Raw genomic sequence first — 23,354 nt, 5'->3', positions numbered from 1 at the left:
TGAAGCAGTTTGTAAAGGCGGAGCGAACAACTGCAGCGACGTTACGCTGACGACAAAGACACTCAACTACCCAAGACGCTCGATTGGTAGTAATGCTTCGTGAGGTGTGTTGGGTCTTTAACACTTTGTTTTCGCTTTTAAGCGCAACATTTGTTTCCGTGGAACTTGGTAGATTCAACGCGGTTTTCAGTAATAATTTCTATGACTGATCAATTCTGGACTACCGATTAGCTTTATAATCATTTTGATTAAATGCAGGCGTGTCACTCAGCAGGGTCGTCTAAACAGTACAGTGTGTGTTGAGGTTTTTTTTTGTTTAATAAAACAACCATTATTATTTTCCTTTTTAGTGATCAGTTTTTGTTTAGTGAATGGAAGGGCGACCAACTCCCGTCAGTGTTAAACGTCGACAGATGATTAGAACTAAATTCATGGTAAAATTCTTGCATAGCTTATAAAGATATTCAACATATAGCTTGTAAAATGTTTCCTCTCATTTGGCCCTGCATTAAATATAAAAGAAGCGGAACATTTATACATAATAGACTTTTTTTTCTGAATGTCATTTTCCTTACACTGAGAGACTCCTGCGAATGATTAGTATTATACAGAAAGCGCAATCCGGTCTTACATGTTTACCGGTGCCAGGCGCTGTTTTTTTTCCTTAGGAAAAAAACTATATTTCCCAATATTCCTTTTGCAGAGGTATAGCGACCAATCGGGGGCACGTTATTTTGGCGCTGAGTGGGGAGACAGGCCCTGAAAGCAGGGAGCTTTTGTTACAGCTAGAGGGAGAGAGGGAGACAGTTATATAGAAATACATAGGAACCCGATTTATTCAAAACCCGCTCCAACATCCCGCAAAATACGAGGCCCTCTCTCAGATCAACCATGGGAACTGAGACTTAACTATTGCCCCTGCTTTTTTTATTATTATATTTTTTTAATCAGTACATTGAATTAATAGTCGAGGATACCTTTACTTTATAACTTCAAGCTTTTGTTGTATCTGATTTTTTTTTTAATATATTGCAGCAGGAAGCTCAATATTGGGTGTATTTGTTTATAATGGAACACACTGAAGGTACTGGCCGTTTTATTCGCCTTCCCGCATCTCTTGTGTAACAGGCTGAATGGCATTGTCGACATGTCGCACCGCTGCTCGCGAGGATGCTTGTTTTAAGTGATGGGTTCATTTTCCCCCGTTTCTTCGGCATAGTGGGGGAGTGATGAAGGTATAATCTGGCCAATTTGATTTAAAGGGGCAGTGGCAGCCATGTTGGTCTCTTGTCGCTTTTGCGGTGTGGCGTAAAATCCGTGTTTTTTGCATTTCTTTTGTGCAGTTAATTGGACGATGTAACACTAATTAGATGGTGCAGCTCGGATCCGTGCGCCTAATAGTGCAGCGGACCAGCGTAACGTCACCTCGGTGCCAATACTTTGTCCAACCAGATTTAATTTGCAATCCATCGATGGCTATTTACTTAAGTATCAGTTTTTAATTAGCGATTTAAAAATGTGCACCAAGCTTCACAGTGGTGTTTGCTTCTTCTGCAGTGGTAAAGCTTTATATCGTTATTCGCATGTACATTTACAAACATCGTGCCCCATGGTATAGGCTGCTGTAGTCAACTGAATTTTTAATTTTGCTCTCCCAAAAGTCGCGATTTATTGTTAAACGTTGATGTTGCCAGCATTAGCGGTGTATTATTAAATTGCGAGCGTGTTTGGTTTTGTTGCTGTTAATATGTACTGCACGTTGCAGTTTAACCTCCCGAGCAGTGTTTACCTGCTTTTACTACGACTTGGCTGCTGTTTTGTTCTTGGATGTAGTAAAACGTTGTAACCTGGCCGTACATTTCAGACTAACTATCGTGGGCCGGTCACTCGTTTTCTGCTAATTTGTATTTCTTTTGCTATCAGTTTGACACGTTTCATTTGTTTAGTGCAACACAGCCAAACATTACAATTGCACAGGATGCTGAGCTTTTGTATCGTGTAAGATTGACAGTAACTGTACAACTAACAATGGACACCCCCCCCCCCCCCCCGTTGTCATCGTTGACGATACCTGCTCCTTGTTCTATAGTCCAGAAAATTAAACATTTATAGCTCTATAGTGAGCCTAAGTATGCCGATTGCCTATCGATCCAAGGACGATCGCTTCTAACTTGGACTGTCCGGGTACGGATTTTCATTCAAAAACATTTGTTCGGCCAATAGAGTTAATAGCAGCTGGAGGAAATCTGTTATTTGTAGACTATAGTGTAAACATAGAGGTTCCTCTTCGTCCCTCCGCTTCCATGTTACATGTTGCTTTGGATAAAAACAAAATATCGCTGCAAACGATATATCAAGCATTATAAAGTGTCCATACTTACTTTGGAGACGAGAATCTACAAGTTGTGGATGGAGATGTGACAGAAATTGGTCGAGGATGATTTTCTAAGTGTTATAATATTTAATGAAGTGTCATTTTATTTTAGAACTGACATTTTTTATTACAGTGAAAGTGTTCTGAAAATCATGTGGTCTCTGCCAGATATCTTACCCCCCATTTTTCTGTTATTGTATTTTTAAAAAATCTGTCTTGTACAACATACATTTTATTATTGACTGTCTATAGGGTATGCTGTGGTAGTTAAGATTTTATTAGTTATTAGTAATGCAAAATAAAATTTGCAAACAATTGTGAAGTTCCATATGTGTAGTTGATATTATCAGTATGTGTCAATAATTATGCTTAATGTCTATGAGTGAGACTCTGTAACGTTTCAGGATTGAGATTAGTAGATTATATTCCATGAAAATTAAAAAAAAAAAAAGTGTAATGTGTGATACCTCAATAAAATATTTTGCAGACAATTTATTTTGAGAACACCAGCTTTTTTTTATTATCCTGAATAATTTTAATAATTTTCATGTAAGACAAATGGAATCATGCGTCATGGTACTGTTGAGTTACAGAAATCAATCAAGTCATCATAACCAATTTTCACTGTTGGCTGGGTGAATAGAAGGATTAACCCTCAATGGCAAATAGATTCCTTATTTTCTTCTTTGAAATTTGCAAGTATTTGTTTTTGGGTGCATCTTCAGATCAATACTAAATTCCTGGCTAACCTTTCACTATTTTATTTAAATATTTTACTAAATACAAAACATTGGAAGGGATCCAAATTTCAGCATTTCTTCTCAATGACTTCCTTGACAGTAGGTGGTTTAAAAACAAATACATAAACTGCCCAGGCCATTTCATCCATTTCTCTTAGGCACTACTCTTTAAAAATGACGTTGGTCCTTTTTGAGCTGCCTATGCAGAGACACATTGAGGCGGTTTCTCATGCACACAGTGTTATTTCCCTTCTTTTAAACCTGTGACGCATTGAATGAGATTTCCTTCTAATGGTGCTAGTCGTGAGTTTCTCTCGTCGCTCATCGGCAATTAACTTCTCGTTTTTCATGTTGGCGACATTCATTTGCAGGGATTCCGACACGTGAGAAACATGTCCTGTGTTTGCGTTTGGGATGCAGGCAGCTTGCAGCAGGATGAAGGCAGTGATGGGTGTCACTGTCTCTTGTAAATGAAAAGGCTTTCTTCCCAAAACAGAATCTTGATATTTTCCTGGATTTTAAATAGCAGTTTGGGCAATGGATTAAGGGTGAGAGTTTGGGCTGCTCGTGGTGTTTGGTAATGAATGAAAAACGAAAACCGACTTGGAAGTGCATCTGACCATGATCTAAAATAATATATATATATATATATATCCCAGAACAATGGCCACTAATGTTATAAGTCATTTAATGACACTGAAGCAGTTTCTCCAAATAATAACTGATTATTTTTCCTTCCTTTTACTCCTCTCAGGCCCTGTAAGAGAAAGGGAAAGTTAAGGATGCTGGAGCAGAACAATGGATTTCTCCTTCTCTTTCATGCAAGGGATCATGGGAAACACAATCCAGCAACCACCTCAGCTCATTGACTCGGCCAACATCCGGCAGGAGGAGGTTTATCACAGCAGCGGTGATGCGGGAGGCGATGAGGGCCCCTCCACCTACGACTCCGCCCTGGAGTCGGGCTTTTGCTACCCTGCGGATGACCTACCAGTGGTGGCCAATGGCTACCCAGCAGGCTTCTATGAGCCGCAGGCCAAGTACTCCATGTATGCGCCATTCCCCAATGGCTCTGCCAACGGATATGGTGCCATACGTGGTTATGGGGACCACTGCCCTCTGCCAGGGGGAGAGGGGACGGTGATGAGGCCACCTGTCATGCAGGAGAAGCCCCTGGCACCTACCTCACTGCCCCCCCACCATCACCACTTCCTTCCCCACCATCAAGCCCGTCCTCAGACCCCGCCCCCTCTGCCCCCCCACCATCATCACCCTCTGGCCCCGCCCCACCTCGCCCCTCCTATTCTGCCCCCTCCCCCACCTCTACTCCTCCCCACCTCCTCACCGGTGCAGCCGCTGCTCCCTTCATCAGGGGTGGTGGACGCAGCCCCGCCTTCACGCCCCCCGGCCCCTCCCACTCAACCCGTCCCCAAGAAGACAGGCTCCCCCGAGATTAAGCTGAGAATCACCAAGACGTACCAGAACGGGCGGGAGCTGTTTGAGTCCTCGCTCTGTGGTGACCTGCTGCACGAGCTCCAAGCTGGGGAGGTGTCCCACCGCCGGCACGAGCGGAAAAAGGAGCGGAGGAAAAGGAGCAGCCAGGACCCCCAGCAGGAGCCCAGGCCGGAGGTGCTGGTGGAAACAGCCCCAGAACCGGGTCCACTGTGCCAACTGCCCGAACCTGCACCAGAGGTGCTATCTGGGGGTCTCAAGACCCCCAAGGAAGAACCCAAGGAGCAGAGCGTGAGTGCAGTGCCCCCTGTTGCTTGGCTGCTGTATAGCGCCTGCTGCTATGTCAGTATGATTAAGTTAAGTCCTTAGCTAGAGTGTTCTGAAATGTTTCTTCTGACCTGTGATTTGTCTTTGATGGCTTGGTGGTTTGGTCCAAGACATTGTACCTCAAACTGAAAAGAAGCAAATGAATGTTGCAAATTGATGCATTTGTGTTTACCTGTTGTGGCCTTATTCATTTTAGTTGACTTAGGCTGCTATGTTTGATTTAACCTTTACTAATTTTGCTAGGGGTTGCATTAAGCATTGTGTGGCTACCATGTTATCAAGGGCGCTATACAAAAGTATGGAATATGAATACAGTTTTTTCTTGTTGCCAGATTCAAAAGCACTCAGCCCCTGCCGCCTCAGCCCCTGCCGCCTCAGCCCCTGCCACCTCAGCCCCTACCACCTCAGCCCCTACCACCTTAGCCCCTGGCTCTTGTACAGACCATGAAGTGGGTGACTTGGTGTGGGCCAAGGTGGGGACCTACCCCTGGTGGCCCTGCATGGTGTCGCGTGACCCCCAGCTGAACATCAGTACCCGGATAAACACCAGAGGTGACCGGCCACTGCCAGCCAGTGCTGCTTCCACTGTCAAGCCCTTTATAGATTTCTGTGTGGGTTTGGGTTAAGCACACTTTATAGAATATAAATAAATTCTTGACTCCCTTTGACACAGTCTGCAGATCTCGCCTATTGATTAAACTGCTTGCTAAGCCAATTAGACATTTGACTAAATGACCCACTTGTGAAAAGCAGAGAATCACAGTCTTAAGTTCAACAGCCAGACAAAAATACACATATCCAATGGGAAAGATGTGGTCAGGGAAATTGGACTAACTTATGGCAAACAAAATGGATTAAGTAATAATAACAGTGATACCAGTGGAGAATAATGTAATTATATGCATTTTAAATAAGAAATAATAATAATACATTAATTAGTAATATCATAAAAATCTCCTGTGGGTCGTATGAGTCTCACTAGAATTGCCTAGTAAGTTAAACTGAACTTATGCCGAACTCCCTAACTTACCAAGAGTCGGGGTTAGTGAGTCACAGCCAGCATGTGGCCGGGCGTCATTACGGTATGCGGAACGGCCCGGAAGGTAGCATGACTACAGACAGTCAACGAAAAGGAAATGTAAGTGAATTAGAAAAGGTTGTTGTGTTTTTTCATGATGATTTGCCAAATATTTTTGGGTTTTTAATGCATTGATATACAAAAAGTTTGATTATTTTAGATTTGAATGCCAGATTGAGTCATTTATTGACAAAAAAAAAGAGTTCAAAAGAACTATTTATTCACAAATTGGACTTGGATAGCTGTTTCTGCATGTAGCGTATCTCAAAAAACCCATGTTGTGTTGTAGTTTGCGTAGTGCTTTTCTCTCCGACTGAAAATCGCACAAAAACAAGTGCAATTCTGCGTTGTACTAGACTTGGGTACAAACATATCAATCGCGTTAAACAGATTCGCGGATTTCAACATGTAAACTTCATATAGACACAATTGACAGCTTTGAGTGCCGGCCAGACCGAAGCGATCTATCCAAGATTATGTCAAGTGCTTCCAGGAGTTATATCTTTGAAATCACCATCTCAAACTAAGCAAAATATTTTTGATGCAAAAACAGACCGCAGCATAATTTTGGGCAGAGACATTAGCATTTAAGTACTTTTTTTTATCCGTATAAGTAGCACGTTTAGAAATTGGTTTGTGTCTTTCAACCATTTTGTGACTGTCAGGATACATATACAGATAAAAATATAAAATATACATAAACATGGATGACTTCACTGACGAGGAGTGAATGGGTAGTTTTTTCTGGGTTCACCCAATTTAGCTTGTTTTTTGAATAAAAGCTTATGACAGATATTGATCATATGGCCCAACACCGATATCAGCTTACCTTTATAATGGTGGCTGCTTTATTATTCATGTTAACAAGCTAAAAGTGCACATTTGGACTGATGTCCATGTTCAAATATTCGAAATATTTCTTTTAATGGAATTATGATTGTAAAATGACTTATTGATCGAAACTTTTATGTTTTCATAATGTAATCACTTTAGAACTTTTAAATATAATTTCCAAATAAAGTTTTATGAGTTTTTTACGTTTTATGGCCAACTTCCAGGAGGGCCGGCAGTCCATGAGTAACAGGTTATGTGGAGGCCAAATCTCAGCAGCACACCATGCATATGGCTGGCGGGGAAAATTGCACTTATGAATCTATTTAACATTCAATACATACACATTGAAGTGTAAACCAAGACGGGCCCAGCCTCATATATATAAAAAAAAAAAAAAACAATGTGAATTCATGAATATCGTGGTTACGGCGACAGCTCTACCTGTCCCCCCTTCCCCACCCCCCTAAGGTCATCGAGAGTATCACGTGCAGTTCTTTGGAAGTGTCCCAGAGAGGGCTTGGATCCACGAGAAGAGGGTGTTGCTGTACCTGAGTCAACATCAGTTTGAAGACCTGCAGGCAGAGACTCTACGCAAGACCTCCAACCCTGCAGAGAGACACAAGGTACGTGGGGCTTTCCTCTCCTTTCCTCTCCTTCTACTTTCCTCGCCTTTCCTCTCCTTTCCTCTCCTTTCTTCTACTTTCCTCTCCTTTCTTCTCCTTTCCTCCCCTTTCCACTCCTTTCCTCCCCTTTCCACTCCTTTCCTCTCCTTTCCTCCCCTTTCCTCTCCTTTCTTCTCCTTTACTCCCCTCTCCTCTCCTTTCCACTCCTTTCTACTCCTTTCCTCTCCTTCCCTCTCCTTTCCCCCTTTTGTACGCTGCACTCTTATTCCCTGGGTGGGAATTCCCGCTGGGATGTAAATGGGTCACTTAAACCCAGCTTTGCTTTGGTAATTCCTTATGAAGGCTGTGCTCACCTTTCTTGAATTAGCAACGGCCCACAAAACCAAGACTTAGCCTGATGTGGAGATCCAGTGTATAATGCTGTTCAGTAGGGTGGTGTTAGTGAGTGTGTAACGTCTCCGGCAGCTTCTGAAGCCCCAGTCTCAGCGAGAGCGCTCCCAGTGGGAGGTGGGCGTCAGCCACGCGGAGGACGCCCTGCCGATGAGCCGGGAGGAACGCGTAGAAACCTACACCTTCATCTATGTGGACGAGGAGCCGGCCAAGCCCAAGTTGGCCAGCAAGCCGGCACGGAAGGCCCAGCGCTCTAGGGGCAGCACGTCCGGGGGCAGGGATGATAAAGCGGAGGCAGCCGAGCCTGTGCAGGAGGGGCCCCCACGCCGCCAGCAGCCTCCGAGGCGGTGCAGCACGGCTAGGGAGGATCCACAGGACGTGCAGGGGGAGCAGAGCCTCCTCAGCAGTCCACAGAGGAGCCCGGAGGGACCCACTGAGCCTGCGGAACCTACACCCCCAGTGAAGACGGCCTGGAGGACGGCTGCTGCACGCAAGCTGCTCCCACTCTCCATCACCATGAAGAAGCTTAACGTGGAGATCACCAAGTGTGACTGGCCCCCTCCCCAGAGGAAGAGCCCATCACCTAAGGAGATAGAGAGTAAAGGGCAGCAGGACAGCCAGGCGCTCAGCTCCCCCAGGGTATGATCCCTGTTTTATGTTCCTTTCGTGTGACTGTTCCACTATACCTGTGTTGCATTCGTGTGACTGTTCCACTATACCTGTGTTGCATTCGTGTGACTGTTCCACTGTCCCCGTGTTCCATTGGTGTGACTGTTCCTACTGTAACTTTCCATTGCTGTGATTATTTGATTGTTCCAGTGTTCCACTGGTGTTACTGTCCCACTATAACTGTGTTTCATTGCTGTGCCTGTTCCAGTATCCCTTTGTTCCTTTGGTGTGACTGTTCCACTATATCTGTATTCCCGTGATTGTTCGATTGTTCCTGCTTTCCATTGGTGTGTTTCTTCCACAGTTACTATGTTCCATTGATGTGACTGTTAAAACTGTACCACGTTCCATTGGCGTGATTATTCAATTGTTCCGGTGTTCCACTGGTGTGACTGTTCCAGTATCCCTATGTTCCATTGATGTGACTGTTCCACTGTACTCGTGTTCCTATGACTATATGATTGTTCCTCTGTTCCATTGGAATGACTGTTTCACCACTGGATTTAATTTGGCTCTTAATAGGGTCTTCAGGTTTCAGGCGGAAAAGCGGAAGTGAGCTGTAGGGAGCAGGAGAAGGTCATGTCACCTGTAGGGCGAAGAAGTGAGCAAGGCGTTCCCCAGCACTCCGGCTCCACGGATGTCTTGCCTGGAACCCAGGCAGCACAAACAGGTAGGAACCGTCTCTAGGCCGTTGAATATACACGTCTCACTGGCTGGTGATGATTGTCAAAGGTGTGACAGGTGCTTGAAAACAGGTTAACGATCTGACACTCAGATGGACCTTAAAGTAAAGGCGCTCCTGTGTTAATGATCCTGACCTTAGTCATTGTAGCAATCAGCCAGAAACATCTCAAACCTTAGTCCTCGTGGAAGATGAAAAGGAGTCCATGTGGCGATCGCCATCCACCCCCCCCCACCCCCCAACAGGGCCTCCGGAACGCAAGCAGCAGCGGCGGTATTCTCGGAGCCGCTCCGAGTCGGAAAAGGGCTCTGAGCCCGTGCCGAAGAAGAAGGTGAAGAAGGAGCAGGTATGATGCTCGACCTGAGAGGCTTCACTGAAACTGACTGCCTGATTTTACCATAAATGTTGCATCATGATTCAAAATTGGTTAAATGAAAAGTGGGCAAATTGCACCTCCCACTCACGTGTCTCTCGTGATTCCTGGGCTTTTGCTTATGACTCATAACTGATGTTTGAGCAAAGATCGAAGATTTAACTCCTTGACGCCAAACTCTTGCTTGGTTTCTTGCCAATTAAAGATGAGTGGAATGGAAAACAGTCTAACTGAGTGGAGGTTTTGTAAAAAATAAAAAAAAAAATTCAAAAATTTTCAGAAGAGATGCTGGATGGACACAGATGAGGCATTTGAAGCTGCGCTTTCACAAAAACATTTTCTGTGTCACATTTCTCTACAGGCTGAATCCATTCCCCAGACGGCTCTGAAGACTGCATTGCAAAAAGGTTGTTGTAATGTGTAAATAGATTTTTATATGTAGGTATTTAAAAATACAGTTTTACAGATTTTACTGCGGCACCTGAGCAAGCCTCTTGTACCTACAGTGATGTGGGAGGGAATCGGGGAATAGGGCTGTTTACGGGTCTCCTTTGGGTCGGTGAAGTGGAGTTTCTACATTACCGACAGCATGTTCCAGTCCATGTGATATTGGTGATCTGTCCAACATGTCCGCTGTGTTTTTTCATTGACTAATCAGCACTTCTCTATTTGGGTGGATAGCTGCTGCACTGTTTGTTCAGTGTTTTCCATTGGATGGTTGCTATGGTAACAGTAGCATTCCAGATGCTTATTGTATACATTTAATTGATGCGTAGGTAAATTACTTAATTTTCACTTAACTATGTTCATTGACAAGCACAGTATTAAAGTAATGTTTGGTTAATATTTTAAAAAGTGCCCTTCAATGCACTGCAATGTAGGTGTTAAGCGTGAGTGTGATGGGTGTGTAGATTGGTTTCTGTCGCGTGGGGGTGGCTATTTCCACAGCCAGGGGGGGCCATAATTGCTCACAGCAGCTTTTGAGCCTCCCGTAAGCATCCGAGCAAGATGCATCGTGGGAAAAACGGTGTGCTGATCATGTTTGGCTCCCCCACATTACACTCCTGGGTCAAGTGGCTGCTACACTGGAATTAAATGCTGAATATAATTGGGGTGGATGGAGGGTGGGGTTGTGGCAGCACGCCAGTCATCCGCCAAAATCCTGCGACACTGAAATTGCTGCCTGCCCCCCCCCCCCCCACCCCGCCCCCACTTCCTGCACTCCCACAGGAGCCAGCGAGATCTCCGACTCCTGCAAGCCGCTGAAGAAGCGGAGTCGGGCCTCCACGGACGTAGAGATGAGCAGCTCCCAGTACCGCGACACCTCCGACTCGGACTCCAGGGGTCACAATGACCCACAGGTGGGTGCCCAGATCCGGTGGCCCCCACCGCTTCCGAAGCGACGTTTCCCCAGACGTGAACCCAGTGGGCAGGTCATACACGAACCTCTTCTTAATGAACATCAGTCGTAAGGAACTGACCTTTCACCCCAACATGTGTGTTTACTGTAATTAGTCCAATTAGACATTAACATTCATTTGAAAATTAAGTCACACTGTATTTTGAGTAGAGACTGATGAACATATAATTTCTGAATTAATAGCATGCCTCTGATTGCACTAGCCATTAAGAAAAGCAGCTTATTTTAAAGGATCGAGATACTGTTTAAGTGTAGTCATTGTGATCCGAGGCTTCTTCATATGTATCGGCTGATTAGCAGTTGTAGTCCGGTGCAATCTGGTGGCTTCAGAGGCATATTTTGTTTGCGTCCCACCCCCCGTTCATCTGGGAGATCAGGCCGCTCTGTAGGCTCGCACTCTTCCACCAGTGTCAGCCGAGTTTATGCTGCCCCCTGTAGGTGGGGTTCGGTAAGCGCTCCGACAGCCCTGCGGTCACAGACGCCGATGGCTCAGATGCACAGTCAGTGGACTCCAGCGTGTCCGTGACGGGTGGAGGCGTGTCTCGGAAGGACACCGTCTGCCAGGTGGGCCCCCCCGTCGTGGATAACATGGGCCACGTCGTCGTTTTCCAAGAAGTAAGATAAGAATGTCATAGAAAAATAGATTAGAAGATTACATCACGCTTCTAAAGTAACAGAACAGTAACAGTTCTAAAGTAACAGACAGAACTGAGCTCACTTAAATACATAAGGAAATATATATATATATATATATATAGAGAGAGAGAGAGAGAGCAAGTAAATTACGGTGATTCATGTCTGGTTTTATAGAGTTAATTGTTACACCACATGTTCAAGTGGCAGAGCTGAAGTATGATGAATTTCTGGACTTGCTATTGGATGCTGAATGGAGAGATGTAATTGGTTAAATTGCACTGCTCCGTCTGAATGGTCCCCTGGCGTGATGTCATAGCCTGCCCCCTGGGGGGTCTTTGCAGATCTGCGAATCCTTCGGGGAGGCCCTCTTGAGCTGTGACGGGGACTGCGGCCAGCTCTTCCATGCGCAGTGTGTGGGGCTGACGAGTCCCTACAAAGGGAAATTCACGTGTGCGGAGTGTAAGACGGGTAGGTCTGTCGCTGGAGCCGCGTTCGGGACGCCCCTACGCACGCCGGCCGCGTTCGGGACGCCCCTACGCACGCCGGCCGCGTTCGGGACGCCCCTACGCACGCCGGCCACTGTTGAATTCTTGGTTTGTACTGTCGGTCATTTTAATAGACAGATGGTTGTATAAATGTGGCCAGAATTCCTCCCACAGTCAAATAACATGAAGTTTGGTGAATTTTTGCCGAATTGGTGTCTCAAAATTTCTGATTGTGTGTGTGTGTGTGTGTGTGTGTGTGACAGAGAGAGAGAGAGAGAGGATGCACTCATGCCCAATAGTGGACTAGTCTCCTATTTCAGATGCCCTGTGCATTCTGATTCTTGTAGGATGGACCTAGGTTCATCATAATGGATGGATGGAAACCTCACAACGTTGACATGTAAAAAAAAAAATACATTTATCCAGTAGGTCATCTGTTGTCAAGGCAACCATTGAACTGTTCTGAGCTACACCAGGAACGGTACATCCGGTGTAGAAGGTGTGCATGCTGCAAGGTCACGGACTGGGGCCTGTGCACCTCGGCCCAGCGAGTCTCACCCTGTCCTCTCTGCCTCCTCCCTAGGCGCTCACACCTGTTTCTCCTGCAAGGTGTCGGATGGAGATACTGTCTGCTGCTCAGCTAGTGGCTGTGGCCGCTTCTACCACGAGGCGTGCGCCCGCAAGTACCCGGGCACCGTGGCCGATCCCAAGGGCCTGCGCTGTCCCCAGCACACCTGCGCCACCTGCTGGCTGGAAAGAGACCTGCACAAGGCAACCAAAGGTAAAGCAGTGTTCCCTCTTTCAGTGTCAATGCGACCCTCCACACCGTAACTGGGTAAATGTTTTTCTGTGATATATACAGTATATTTGAAATGATTTCAGTGTAGACATGTTTAAAGAGTTTTCTCTAATATTACACAACTACGGCTCTTTTCATCTCTCTCTTTTGTTTATGTGTTTGTGTGTGTTTGTGTGTGCCCCCCCGCGCGCTGCAGGCCGGATGCTGTGCTGTATCCGCTGTCCCGTGGCGTATCACACTTCGGATGGCTGCATCGCCGCCGGCAGCTCCCTCATCACGCCGCACGTCATCATCTGCAGCGAGCACTCCAGTGCGCGCAGGAATGGTCACGCCGTGTCCCCGGTAAACGTAGGCTGGTGTTTCGTCTGTGCCCGAGGTGAGCCCCCCCCCCCCCCCCCCCCCACGTTGGTCTCTCGCTCTCGGGTTGACAGGTCATGAGGAAGGAGTTTAAAGATATTAAAAGATATTTTATTTATTTATCAAATTTACTCCACAGAGAAAATCTCTTGATGTTGAGACCTTCATTGCAGTCTCAGTAGTCTCTTCGGTCCAGAGCAGTTTCATCTAGACCCTAGATTCTAGGAAGATCTTTGTGGCTGTATTATGAACATAGTGTCCAAATGGGAGGGGTCTCATTGAAACAGATTCTTTATAAATATTAATAATTATAGTTATTTAAAATTTACCTTTCACTTCACCCGAATCAGAGTTTCTGTGGGGGACAATATTACTAAAATACAATTTATTATTACAGTTTTATTAGTATTAATTTTAAGACCAGGATTTGTATTTAAGTCCTGTAATAAGATATCTTAAAGTTTAGTGTTGAATATTTTTTTGCATATAGGAGCATTTTACTTTCAAACATTTTGAATTTCAGCAGAGCTGTTCAGGCCAGTGAAGGATAGTACTAATGTGACTTTTGTTCGCCCTAAAGATTAAATAGATTTTAAAGAAATTACTCGCCTAATTGCAGTAAAATCTATTTCATCTGAAGGACGAACAAAAGTCGAAATAGCACCTTCCATTACTGGCATGAACAAGTCTGCTAAGCTTCATAATTAGATCAACATCAATCTGATTTGATTACGTTTTGGTCGTATTAGTGTTTGGTCACGTTTGTTGTCTTTTCCTTGTTTGGCAGCATAAGCAGTGATTGATGTTGACATTCAAACTGGAGACTTCATTATTCCTTCTGTCTGTTTTCCTTTCAATGTCATTCTTCCCTTTGTCTCTTTTTCAGTTTATCTTCCTCTCGCTCGCCCTTTCTCCCCCTCCTCTGTCTTTCTTTTTCTCCCTTTCACCGTCTCCTTTTCCCAATCTTTCTCTCCCTGTCTTCTTCGTTTCCTTCTCGCTCCCATTTTCTTTTTCCCATTCTCCTTCTTCCCTCACTCCCTATCTCTTCTTTCTTCTGTCTCTCTCCTTCGAGCTTCAGAGCCGTTCAATATGATACCAGTTGTCATACCCAAACTTTTGCAGTTTTTGGATGACAAACATGTTTCAAATCACAGGCCCACATTTCCCTGCGATGAGCCACAGGCTTGGTTATTATTCTATGGTCGGAGTGGGACTGTAATTATTTTTGAAATGTTGTACGGAATGACCCATTTTTTCGCTGAGGAGAAAACAAACTCCTCAGAAGTTGTTTGAAATTGACAAGTCAGGGATGCAGCACTAAATATTTGATGAAATGCCTCAAATTTTTCAAATTCTTTTTGTTCTTATTATTTAAACGTGAGAGGATAATGAAATGGAGCTTATGTGGTATAGCTTCCCTGCTGGAGAATATCTTTGTATTGGAGTTACTCTGCATTTGTACCTGTTGTAATAGTGTGTTTTCTTCTTGATGTTCTTTCTGGAATCATGGGTAGCTTCTCTGTGGCTCATTAACTCTCCTGTCTGTTTCACGTGTAGGGATGTTAGTGCAGGACCAATCAGACAACATGTTAAGTTCGTATGCCTATAAGTCACACTACCTTCTGACTGAAACAAATCGTGCTGACTTGATGAAATTACCCATGATTCCTTCTTCTTCGTCAGCTACCAAAAAGAATGTGGGGAAAGGTAAAGGTGCTGATTTTGTTTCTGTCCAGCGTGTTGTGTGTGTGCTTGTTTCTAAGGCTGTGTCAGATTCCTCATCCCGCTTCCCGTTTTTGCGCTTGCCACTTTCCCATCTCCTGCTTCTCAACCGGCCGCTGTTTACGCTGCCGCTGAGTTGATGCAAAAAAATGACACTTGAAACAGCGTTTCGTCAGCCTCACGCCCCAAGGGATGGGAATGGTCGTCCCGTCACCAGATTGCATGGAGATGAAACACACCCGCTATACACATTTTTCTCTCCACGTCCGTAACTGAAGCCAGTCGTTGACCCACGGTGACCTGGAGTTCCTCTTCATAAATCAGTCTTTTATGGTTACATGGATAGACAGGCCATGTACGCAGCGGTGTCTTTTTGTTGAATCTGTAGCCTTATTTTGAGCTGGGGTGGTGCTGTGATCCATCATGCTCTCTCCCTCACTCCTCGTCACTCTCTCCTGCCTCCCTGTCACTGTCTCTCACTGCTTCCCTGTCACTGTCTCTTGCTGCCTCCCCATCGCTCTCTCCTGCCTCCCCGTCACTCTCTCCTGCCTCCCTGTCACTCTCTCATGCCTCCCTGTCACTGTCTCTCACTGCCTCCCTGTCACTGTCTCTCACTGCTTCCCTGTCACTGTCTCTCACTGCTTCCCTGTCACTGTCTCTCGCTGCTTCCCTGTCACTGTCTCTCGCTGCTTCCCTGTCACTGTCTCTTGCTGCTTCCCTGTCACTGTCTCTTGCTGCCTCCCCGTCGCTCTCTCCTGCCTCCCCGTCACTCTCTCCTGCCTCCCTGTCACTGTCTCTCACTGCTTCCCTGTCACTGTCTCTTGCTGCTTCCCCGTTGCTCTCTCCTGCCTGCCTCCCTTCCTCTCTCTCTGCCTTCCCCTGTCACTCATTATCTCTCACTCCCTCCTTCCTCATTGCTCTCTCTCCCTGCCTCCAGATCTGTCTCCTTGTCTCCTTGTTCCCCATCTTCCCACTGCTCACTCCTGCTTCCCTGTCTCACCCTCTCTCTCCTTCCCCGTCGCACTCTTTCCTCGTCTCCCCGTTAGTGTCTCCTGTTGCTGTCTCTCCTTCCTCTCCCTCCCTCCCTGTTTTTCTCTCCTGCTCCCTTCCTGTCTCTCTCTCTCTCAACTGCCTCCCCATCTCTTTCTCCCGCTCCCTTCCTGTCTCTCTCTCTCTCTCTCTGCTTCCCCATCTCTTTCTCCCGCTCCCTTCCTGTCTCTCTCTCTCCCGCTCCCTTCCTGTCTCTCTCTCTCCTGCCTCCCCATCTCTTTCTCCCGCTCCCTTCCTGTCTCTCTCTCTCTCTCTGCTTCCCCATCTCTTTCTCCCGCTCCCTTCCTGTCTCTCTCTCTCCCGCTCCCTTCCTGTCTCTCTCTCTCTTCTGCCTCCCCATCTCTTTCTCCCGCTCCCTTCCTGTCTCTCTCTCTCCTGCCTTCTCATCTCTTTCTCCCGCTGTCTCCTTGTCTCTCTTTCTCTCTCTGCTTCCCCATCTCTTTCTCCCGCTCCCTTCCTGTCTCTCTCTCTCCTGCCTCCCCATCTCTTTCTCCCGCTCCCTTCCTGTCTCTCTCTCTCTGCTTCCCCATCATTCTCTCTCCTGCCTTGCTTAGGGTTTTGGACCCTGCAGAAGCTTGGAGTCTGTGACAGAATCGATTCGCCATTGCCACCCTGCAGTTTATCACGCCTTTTGTGCTTTTTATCTCTGCTGCCTTTAAAGTGTTTTCGCTTGTAGAATCCTGGTCAAAATGCCAATAATCACAACAGTATCTTTCCATGAAAGCCATGCAGCAGATTTTCTACTCTTGTTAGAGAAACGTTTGTACACATTTGCCAAAATATGTTGCCATTGCCATGGAGATGATTCAAGGAGCATTGGTAAACAGTATGAGGTGAAATTTCGAGAAGCCACAAAATCATTAAAGACACACAGTGTTGGTATCTCTCTGGTATTGCTGTGTAAAAGGTACCAAGGTTTTGTTCACTGTTCCCTTTTTTGAGTGAAATTCCCCAAATGTGCCATTTGCTATGGCGATGGCTTGCTGGCTGTTCCCCGCCGCCTTCTTCCTGAAGCATGCCAGTGTATCGATGTGAGGGGGGTGTCTGGTTTGGGTAACCGGTTACCTGCACACGTCTCACCAAAAATGCCCAAACAGAGCCTGGCAGAACTGGACCTGTTGGACCTCAACAGTAAGGTTTTTCTGATGGCTGATGCCATCAAAGGATGCAGCCCTTGAATCTGAAGGTATTTCTGGTCTTCAAGATTAGAGAATGAGAAATTAAATAAATTGGGTGGGTGGGTCACTTACCCAGATCCAGTCCCCCTCTGTCCCGACACCAGTGGAACGTGGCATGCTTTGAGGCTTGGGGAATGCTGATCCCGCCCCTTCCCCTATGTCCCTGTGATCCCATTGGTGCAGTGTGAGCAGTGACACGCCCTCCCTCTCTGTGTATGGCCAGGGGGGAGGCTGCTGTGCTGCGAGGCATGCCCCGCCTCCTTCCACCCCGAGTGCCTGAGCATGGAAATGCCTGAGGGGGCGTGGCTCTGCCCAGACTGCAGGTCCGGCAAGAAGCCCCACTACAAGCAGATCGTTTGGGTCAAGCTAGGAAGCTACAGGTAACACGTTGCATTTGTGTGTTTGTTTGTTTGCTTTTATTGCAAATAGTATTAAGCAGAAGTTTGGGAAGGACCAACAGCTATCATGGTGGTTTGAAGTGTAGAAGCAGGATTCCTGCTGTTGTACCATAATGCAAGTCCCAAAGCTGGACTGAGGTATATTAAGGGAGGAAATTTTTAACAGTTGAGAGCAGCACTAAGTTAAAGGCAAAACCAAAAAGCACCGTGAATTTTATGAATGTAAAATCATAATCATGTTGGTGACATTTTTTTCCAAGACGTTTGTTTATATGGTAGAATTTTGGGTTAATTAATATTGTAGCTGTACAACAGCAGTTGCTCTTTTGGGATTTTCAGGAACTCTGTTTTGTCACGGTTGGCCCAGCTGTTGGCCCAGCATGCTCCTGGTTTGTCGCTTACGCTTTGGAGTGAACAGGACGCCCAGCCCAACGGTGAAATGGCCTCTGTCTCCCCTTCAGGTGGTGGCCAGCGGAAATCTGTAATCCCCGGCAGGTCCCCTGTAACATCCAGACCCTGAAGCATGACATCGGGGATTTCCCTATCTTCTTCTTTGGGTCCCATGACTACTACTGGATCAACCAAGGCCGGGTCTTCCCCTATGTGGAGGGTGACAAGCAGTTTGCGGAAGGGCAGATCAGCCTCAACAAGACGTTCAAGAAAGGTACGGGTGGACCAGCCTTTGCATTCTGGGTGTCCATCTTGTCTCTAACTGCTCATGCATAGGTAGTTCCCTATGGTAACACTTTACTGAAGACCACGTTTTTGGTCATTTATAAACACATTCATAATGCATTATTATGCATTCATAAAGCATTATAAACATGGCTATGAACATTTATAAAAAGGCATAACGCATTATAGCCATGGGTATTATGTATTATGATTGTCTTATGAAGCTCTCATCTGTAATCCACTATAGATACCATTATAATGCAGTATGGCAGCATCCCTAATGTTTATAGCAGGGGTCTCCAACTCCGGTCCTGGAGAGCTACTATCCAGTAGGTTTTCTATCCTACCTGGCTTCTGATGAGCCACACCTGGCCCTGCTATTTACCTGAGAACAGGTGTGGCTCAATCAGAAGCCAGGTAGGATTGAAAACCGAATGGATAGTAGCTCTCCAGGACCGGAGTTGGAGACCCCTGGTTTATAGGGACCATTATAATGCATTATAAAGGTATCTATAGTGCATTATATATAATATATACACATGAGATGTGCTAGATTCTCCTCTTGGCTGCTCACAAAGTTCTACAGATCCGCTATAGGAAGCATTCTTTGTCACGGTATGACAGTGTGGTACGGCAACTGCACAGCACAGGACAGGAAGGACTTGGCACGGGTGGTGAGAACAGCACAGGGGACCGTGGGAAGTCCTCTCCCGGGCCTGGACTCCGTATATGCTGGAAGGGTGCAGAAGAGGGCCAAACGTATAGCTGTGGATCTCACCCATCCAGGGCATGGACTGTTTGTACCACTGCCTTCAGGATAGCAGTACAGGAACATAAAAACATGTACCAGTAGCTGAAAGACAGCTTCTACCCCAGAGCTGTGAAGTCTATCTGCCCCTGCTGATACACACACATACATCTACCCCCCCCCCCCCCCCGTAGACATGCACACATACACATGCACACACGTATTCCTCCCCTGCAGACCCACGCACATAGATCACTGGTCTCTGCAGGCATATTACTTCAGGAAAAGTCTGGACTCGGTGATGTTTTTACTGCTGCTGTCTTTTATACGTACCTGTTTATTATTTATAGTGTATTGTGTATTTAAGTATTCTGCCTTGGAGCCAAGTCCTACCAACAAAATATCGTTATGTGTATGCATAATGACAACAAAGAATTCTATTCTATTCTATTATAGATGAGAGCTTCATAAAGCATTCATAATACATGAATTATTATAATGCGTTATACCTTTTGATAAATGTTTAGAACCATGTTTATAATGCTTTATGAATGCATTATTATTTGTTATGAATGTGTTTATAAATGACTGAAAACATGGCCTTAAGTAAAGTGTTACTGATCCTACCACTGCTGTAGCATAGCCATCATGTCACTAAGAGGTGTTTAGGTTAGTTGCAGTTACACATTCCCCATGAGTAGAACGTAAGCCACTCCTCTCTCCTTTGGGTTCCCAGCACTTGAGGAGGCTGCAAGGAGGTTCCAGGAGCTCAAGGCACAGAGGGAGAACAGGGAGGCCCTAGAGCAAGAGCGGAACTCCCGCAAGCCGCCGCCCTACAAGTTCACCAAGGTGAGCGGCTGTGGGTGGCCAGCTGAACACTAGCGGTTGTCACAGCAGATGCGGATGTCGACAGTAGTCAAGTTCCTTTGGCGTGTCAGAGGAGTTCAGCTCGCCTTCCAAACCGGTGTCCTCCTGGCTTCTGTTCTTGCCAGGCCAATAAGCCAGTGGGGCAGGTGCATCCACAGGGGACAGACCCGTCGGAGATTCCACGCTGCAACTGCAGACCGACGGACGAGAGTCCCTGCGGCCGTGACTCGCAGTGCCTCAACCGCATGCTGCAGTGTGAGTGCCACCCGCAGATGTGCCCCGCCGGCGACCGCTGCCACAACCAGCGCTTTTCTCGCCGCCTCTACCCTGACATGGAGATCGTCAAGGCCGAGGGCCGGGGCTGGGGGTTGAAGACCAAGCAAGACCTGAAGAAGGTGAGGCCCCTGTGTGGTATTATCACCAGCCCTCTGAATTCAGCTGTCATTGTTTTGGTTAGGGTCAGGCTATGCCTTCCACGACAGACAGACAGACAGGCAGGCAGACAGGCAGGGAGACAGACAGGCAGGCAGACAGGCAGGGAGACAGACAGGCAGGCAGGGAGACAGACAGGCAGGCAGAGAGACAGACAGGCAGGCAGAGAGACAGGCAGGCAGAGAGACAGACAGGCAGGCAGGCAGAGAGACAGACAGGCAGGCAGAGAGACAGACAGACCGACCAATTGGTGCTTTGTTTACTGGCTTTTAAGTACTTAAATTAAAATAGCTGGAGTCCTTATTGGATATTTCTCATTGTCAAAGGGGGATTTCGTGACTGAGTATGTCGGAGAGCTGATTGACTCAGAGGAATGCGGGCAGCCAATCAAGAACATTCACGACAACCATGAGACCGACTTCCACATGCTTACGCTCACTAAGGTATGTGTGACGAGAGGACATGCCAGCTAGCCTGAGATCGGTTCTCTGAGAGGAGAGGGGGGAGACATGATGGCTGGGGCGCGAGGACCGCGCACCTGGGGCGAGTCGCTCAGAATGTGTCTTCATCCACAGGACCGCAAGGTTGATGCTGGGCCCAAGGGGAACTTCTCTGCTTTTATGAACCACAGCTGCCAACCCAACTGTGAGATGCAGAAGTGGACGGTGAACGGGGACATCCGTGCGGGTCTCTTCGCCGTGCGCGACATCCAGGCGGGTGAGGGTACCTTGTGTGTTTACTGACTTTTCTCTCTGCCATTGGTGTTTTGCAAGAACCTTCACTGTCAACACGGATATAACAGAAGCTGCGTAAAATAACGCCCTACTGCATGTTGTGTTTTTTTTTTTTTTTTTTTTTTAAATCAAAGTTGAGTTATAACCAAAATTTGGTCTCTGAAGCTCGGTTTTGTATAACTACAGTATCATTTACCTGCCTGCCTAGACATTTGGGTGGAAGGTCAAAAAACCCTAAAGTCCCTTTTTTCAGCTTCACTGTCAGCGTAATTACTGTGCTTTGCCTTTGTAGGGCAGATTAGATCCACTTTTATTTTCAGATATTTCATCTTTGATGCTTTAAAACAGATTAAGAGTCACCATTGAATGCGCCGCTCCAGAAATATGTGTAATATTCTGACCAACAGCAAGAAAAGCCTTGAGCAAAATCAAGAACTAAAGGAAGGGAAAGTGATTAGTTGTCATGGTTGACACAACATAGCACCCAGTGCACAACAATGAAACGTGTCATCTGCATTTAACCCATATGTCACATCGTGACATAGCAGGGGGCAGCTAATTCAGCCCCCATTAAAAAAAAGGCCTCGCTACTGTAATTGGGTGGACATTAGTAGTTATGAGCATTTATTACAGCCCAAAAGGCAGGTAGCTAAGGCAGGAGACATTTTTGAGAATCTCCTGTCGACCGGCAGACGTCTTCACAGATGCTTGTCTGTCAGTGACTGACGCTTGCAGGTGTGCCGTTTACCGCAGGCACTGAGTTGACCTTTAACTACAACCTGGAGTGCCTGGGCGACGGGAGACTATCCTGCCACTGTGGTGCAGAGAACTGCAGCGGCTTCCTAGGGATGCAACCAAAGGTGAGGAGCCGTTTATCCTGCCCCAAGCACGCCTTCGGAAGTCCCCAGCAGTGACTGTGTAGCAGGCCTGTAACGATACACAGAAATCAGGGTTCGGTACGTTTTCGGTACAGTGCGGCGGAAAAGAAACAAAGCGTAAATCGCTTCTTTTTTTCTTTATTAAACAGTGGTTTACTGGACAAAATATGCCTGTTTTTTTAATTAAGAAAGTCTGTCAATATTGCTGCAACCTACTAATAAAAAACTAAAAGTTACTTAAATATTTGCATTTAGAACATTAACCGTACCTGATCTGTACTTTATATTCACATTTAGAACATTAACCGTTAACTGATCTGTACTTTATATTCACATTTAGAACATTAATCGTACTTGATCTGTATTTTATATTCACATTTAGAACATTAACGGTACCTGATCTATATTTTATATTCACATAAGCATATTAGAGCTGTGCAACACAAATATGCTTTGTATTTTTTGAGATAACAAAATAAATATCCATTATGGTGCAGCATTTAAAAATACCTGCACTGTACTTGTATTCACATTAACAGCTTCCAGCTTCACATTAGGACGTACTGCACATGCATAGTGGTGCAGCTTCATCCGGCCGTTTCCAAATGTCGCTCGGGGGAAACACACAAAGGTTCCACATTTGCTGCATTCGTTCAGTACATCTGTGTACCAAACCGAAAGACCTGTACCGAAATTTTTTGGTACAAATATTTGTATCATTACCCCTCCTAGTATGTAGCTATAATCCTTGAACTAATCATTTACCGACAACTACTATGAATCACATAGCTTTTATACATTTGTAGAGTAGAAAGTTTGACTAATAATTTGTTAAATATTCTGTCAAAATCCTCAAGGGCGAGCTGGAGCTCCTCTGGACATCTTAAAGGGGAACATCCCTGCTGCCTTCAGCTTAAAGGTGTAATACTCGCTCCGTGACAGTAGGTGGTGCTGATGTGTGTTCTTTTTCCTTATGCTCTCTCCAGAGTGCAGTAGTGACCGAGAAGGAAGAAAAGGCCCGCATCTCGAAGCCGAAGCCCAAGAAGCGTAAGGTGAAGCCTTGTGAGTTGAAGCTGGCCCACAAGTCGGCCTGCTTCCTCTGTGGTGAAGCCGGGGAGCTCGTCACGTGTGACAGGAGGGATTGCCCGAAAGCTTACCACCTCCGCTGTCTCAGCATGACCAAGCCGCCACACGGTATGGTCCTCCCTGCTGGTGAATTGTTGATTGTGTGTGTCATGTTGCGATTAGAATTTTCCCAGTAGAAATGAATGGAGAGTCCCCACAAAGATATACTAATGTGTGTTTGTGTGTGTGTGGGTTTGCATAGATCACATTTGAGGACCAAATTGTCCCCAAAGTGTAGTAAAACCTGAAATTTCCCTACTTTTGGGGACATCTTTTGAGGTCCCCATTTGGATAACCTCAGTTTTATA

General features: G+C 46.1%; 1 protein-coding gene across 5 annotated transcripts in view; it reads left to right on the top strand.

Annotated features, from left to right (window-relative positions):
• Positions 1-16: 16 nt before the first annotated feature.
• The window catches only part of LOC111851463 (histone-lysine N-methyltransferase NSD3-like), a 28,543-nt gene continuing 5,205 nt past the window's right edge, over positions 17-23,354 (top strand). The window contains exons 1-22 of one of the 5 annotated variants that reach the window (XM_072714025.1): positions 17-104; positions 3,869-4,857; positions 5,226-5,445; positions 7,274-7,428; positions 7,894-8,457; positions 9,010-9,157; positions 9,415-9,515; positions 9,904-9,949; positions 10,773-10,903; positions 11,401-11,526; positions 11,940-12,066; positions 12,667-12,864; positions 13,079-13,258; positions 14,797-14,946; positions 17,413-17,569; positions 18,049-18,251; positions 19,747-19,859; positions 20,003-20,272; positions 20,636-20,752; positions 20,885-21,026; positions 21,797-21,903; positions 22,908-23,115. In XM_072714025.1, the coding sequence (XP_072570126.1) occupies positions 3,913-4,857; positions 5,226-5,445; positions 7,274-7,428; positions 7,894-8,457; positions 9,010-9,157; positions 9,415-9,515; positions 9,904-9,949; positions 10,773-10,903; positions 11,401-11,526; positions 11,940-12,066; positions 12,667-12,864; positions 13,079-13,258; positions 14,797-14,946; positions 17,413-17,569; positions 18,049-18,251; positions 19,747-19,859; positions 20,003-20,272; positions 20,636-20,752; positions 20,885-21,026; positions 21,797-21,903; positions 22,908-23,115 (4,408 nt within the window). In that variant the 5' untranslated portion in view covers positions 17-104; positions 3,869-3,912. Of the gene's footprint in view, positions 105-561; positions 1,085-1,147; positions 1,560-3,868; positions 4,858-5,225; positions 5,446-7,273; positions 7,429-7,893; positions 8,458-9,009; positions 9,158-9,414; positions 9,516-9,903; positions 9,950-10,772; positions 10,904-11,400; positions 11,527-11,939; positions 12,067-12,666; positions 12,865-13,078; positions 13,259-14,796; positions 14,947-17,412; positions 17,570-18,048; positions 18,252-19,746; positions 19,860-20,002; positions 20,273-20,635; positions 20,753-20,884; positions 21,027-21,796; positions 21,904-22,907; positions 23,116-23,354 lie in introns of those variants that run through there. The other 4 variants (XM_072714027.1, XM_072714024.1, XM_072714026.1 and 1 more) reach the window with 4 other exon arrangements.

The sequence above is a fragment of the Paramormyrops kingsleyae genome, chromosome 7 (assembly GCF_048594095.1).
Source record: "Paramormyrops kingsleyae isolate MSU_618 chromosome 7, PKINGS_0.4, whole genome shotgun sequence".
In the NCBI taxonomy this organism is placed as follows: Eukaryota; Metazoa; Chordata; class Actinopteri; order Osteoglossiformes; family Mormyridae; genus Paramormyrops; species Paramormyrops kingsleyae.
The sequence above is the reverse complement of the archived record's forward strand: the minus strand, read 5'-3'. Positions and strand labels throughout refer to the sequence as shown.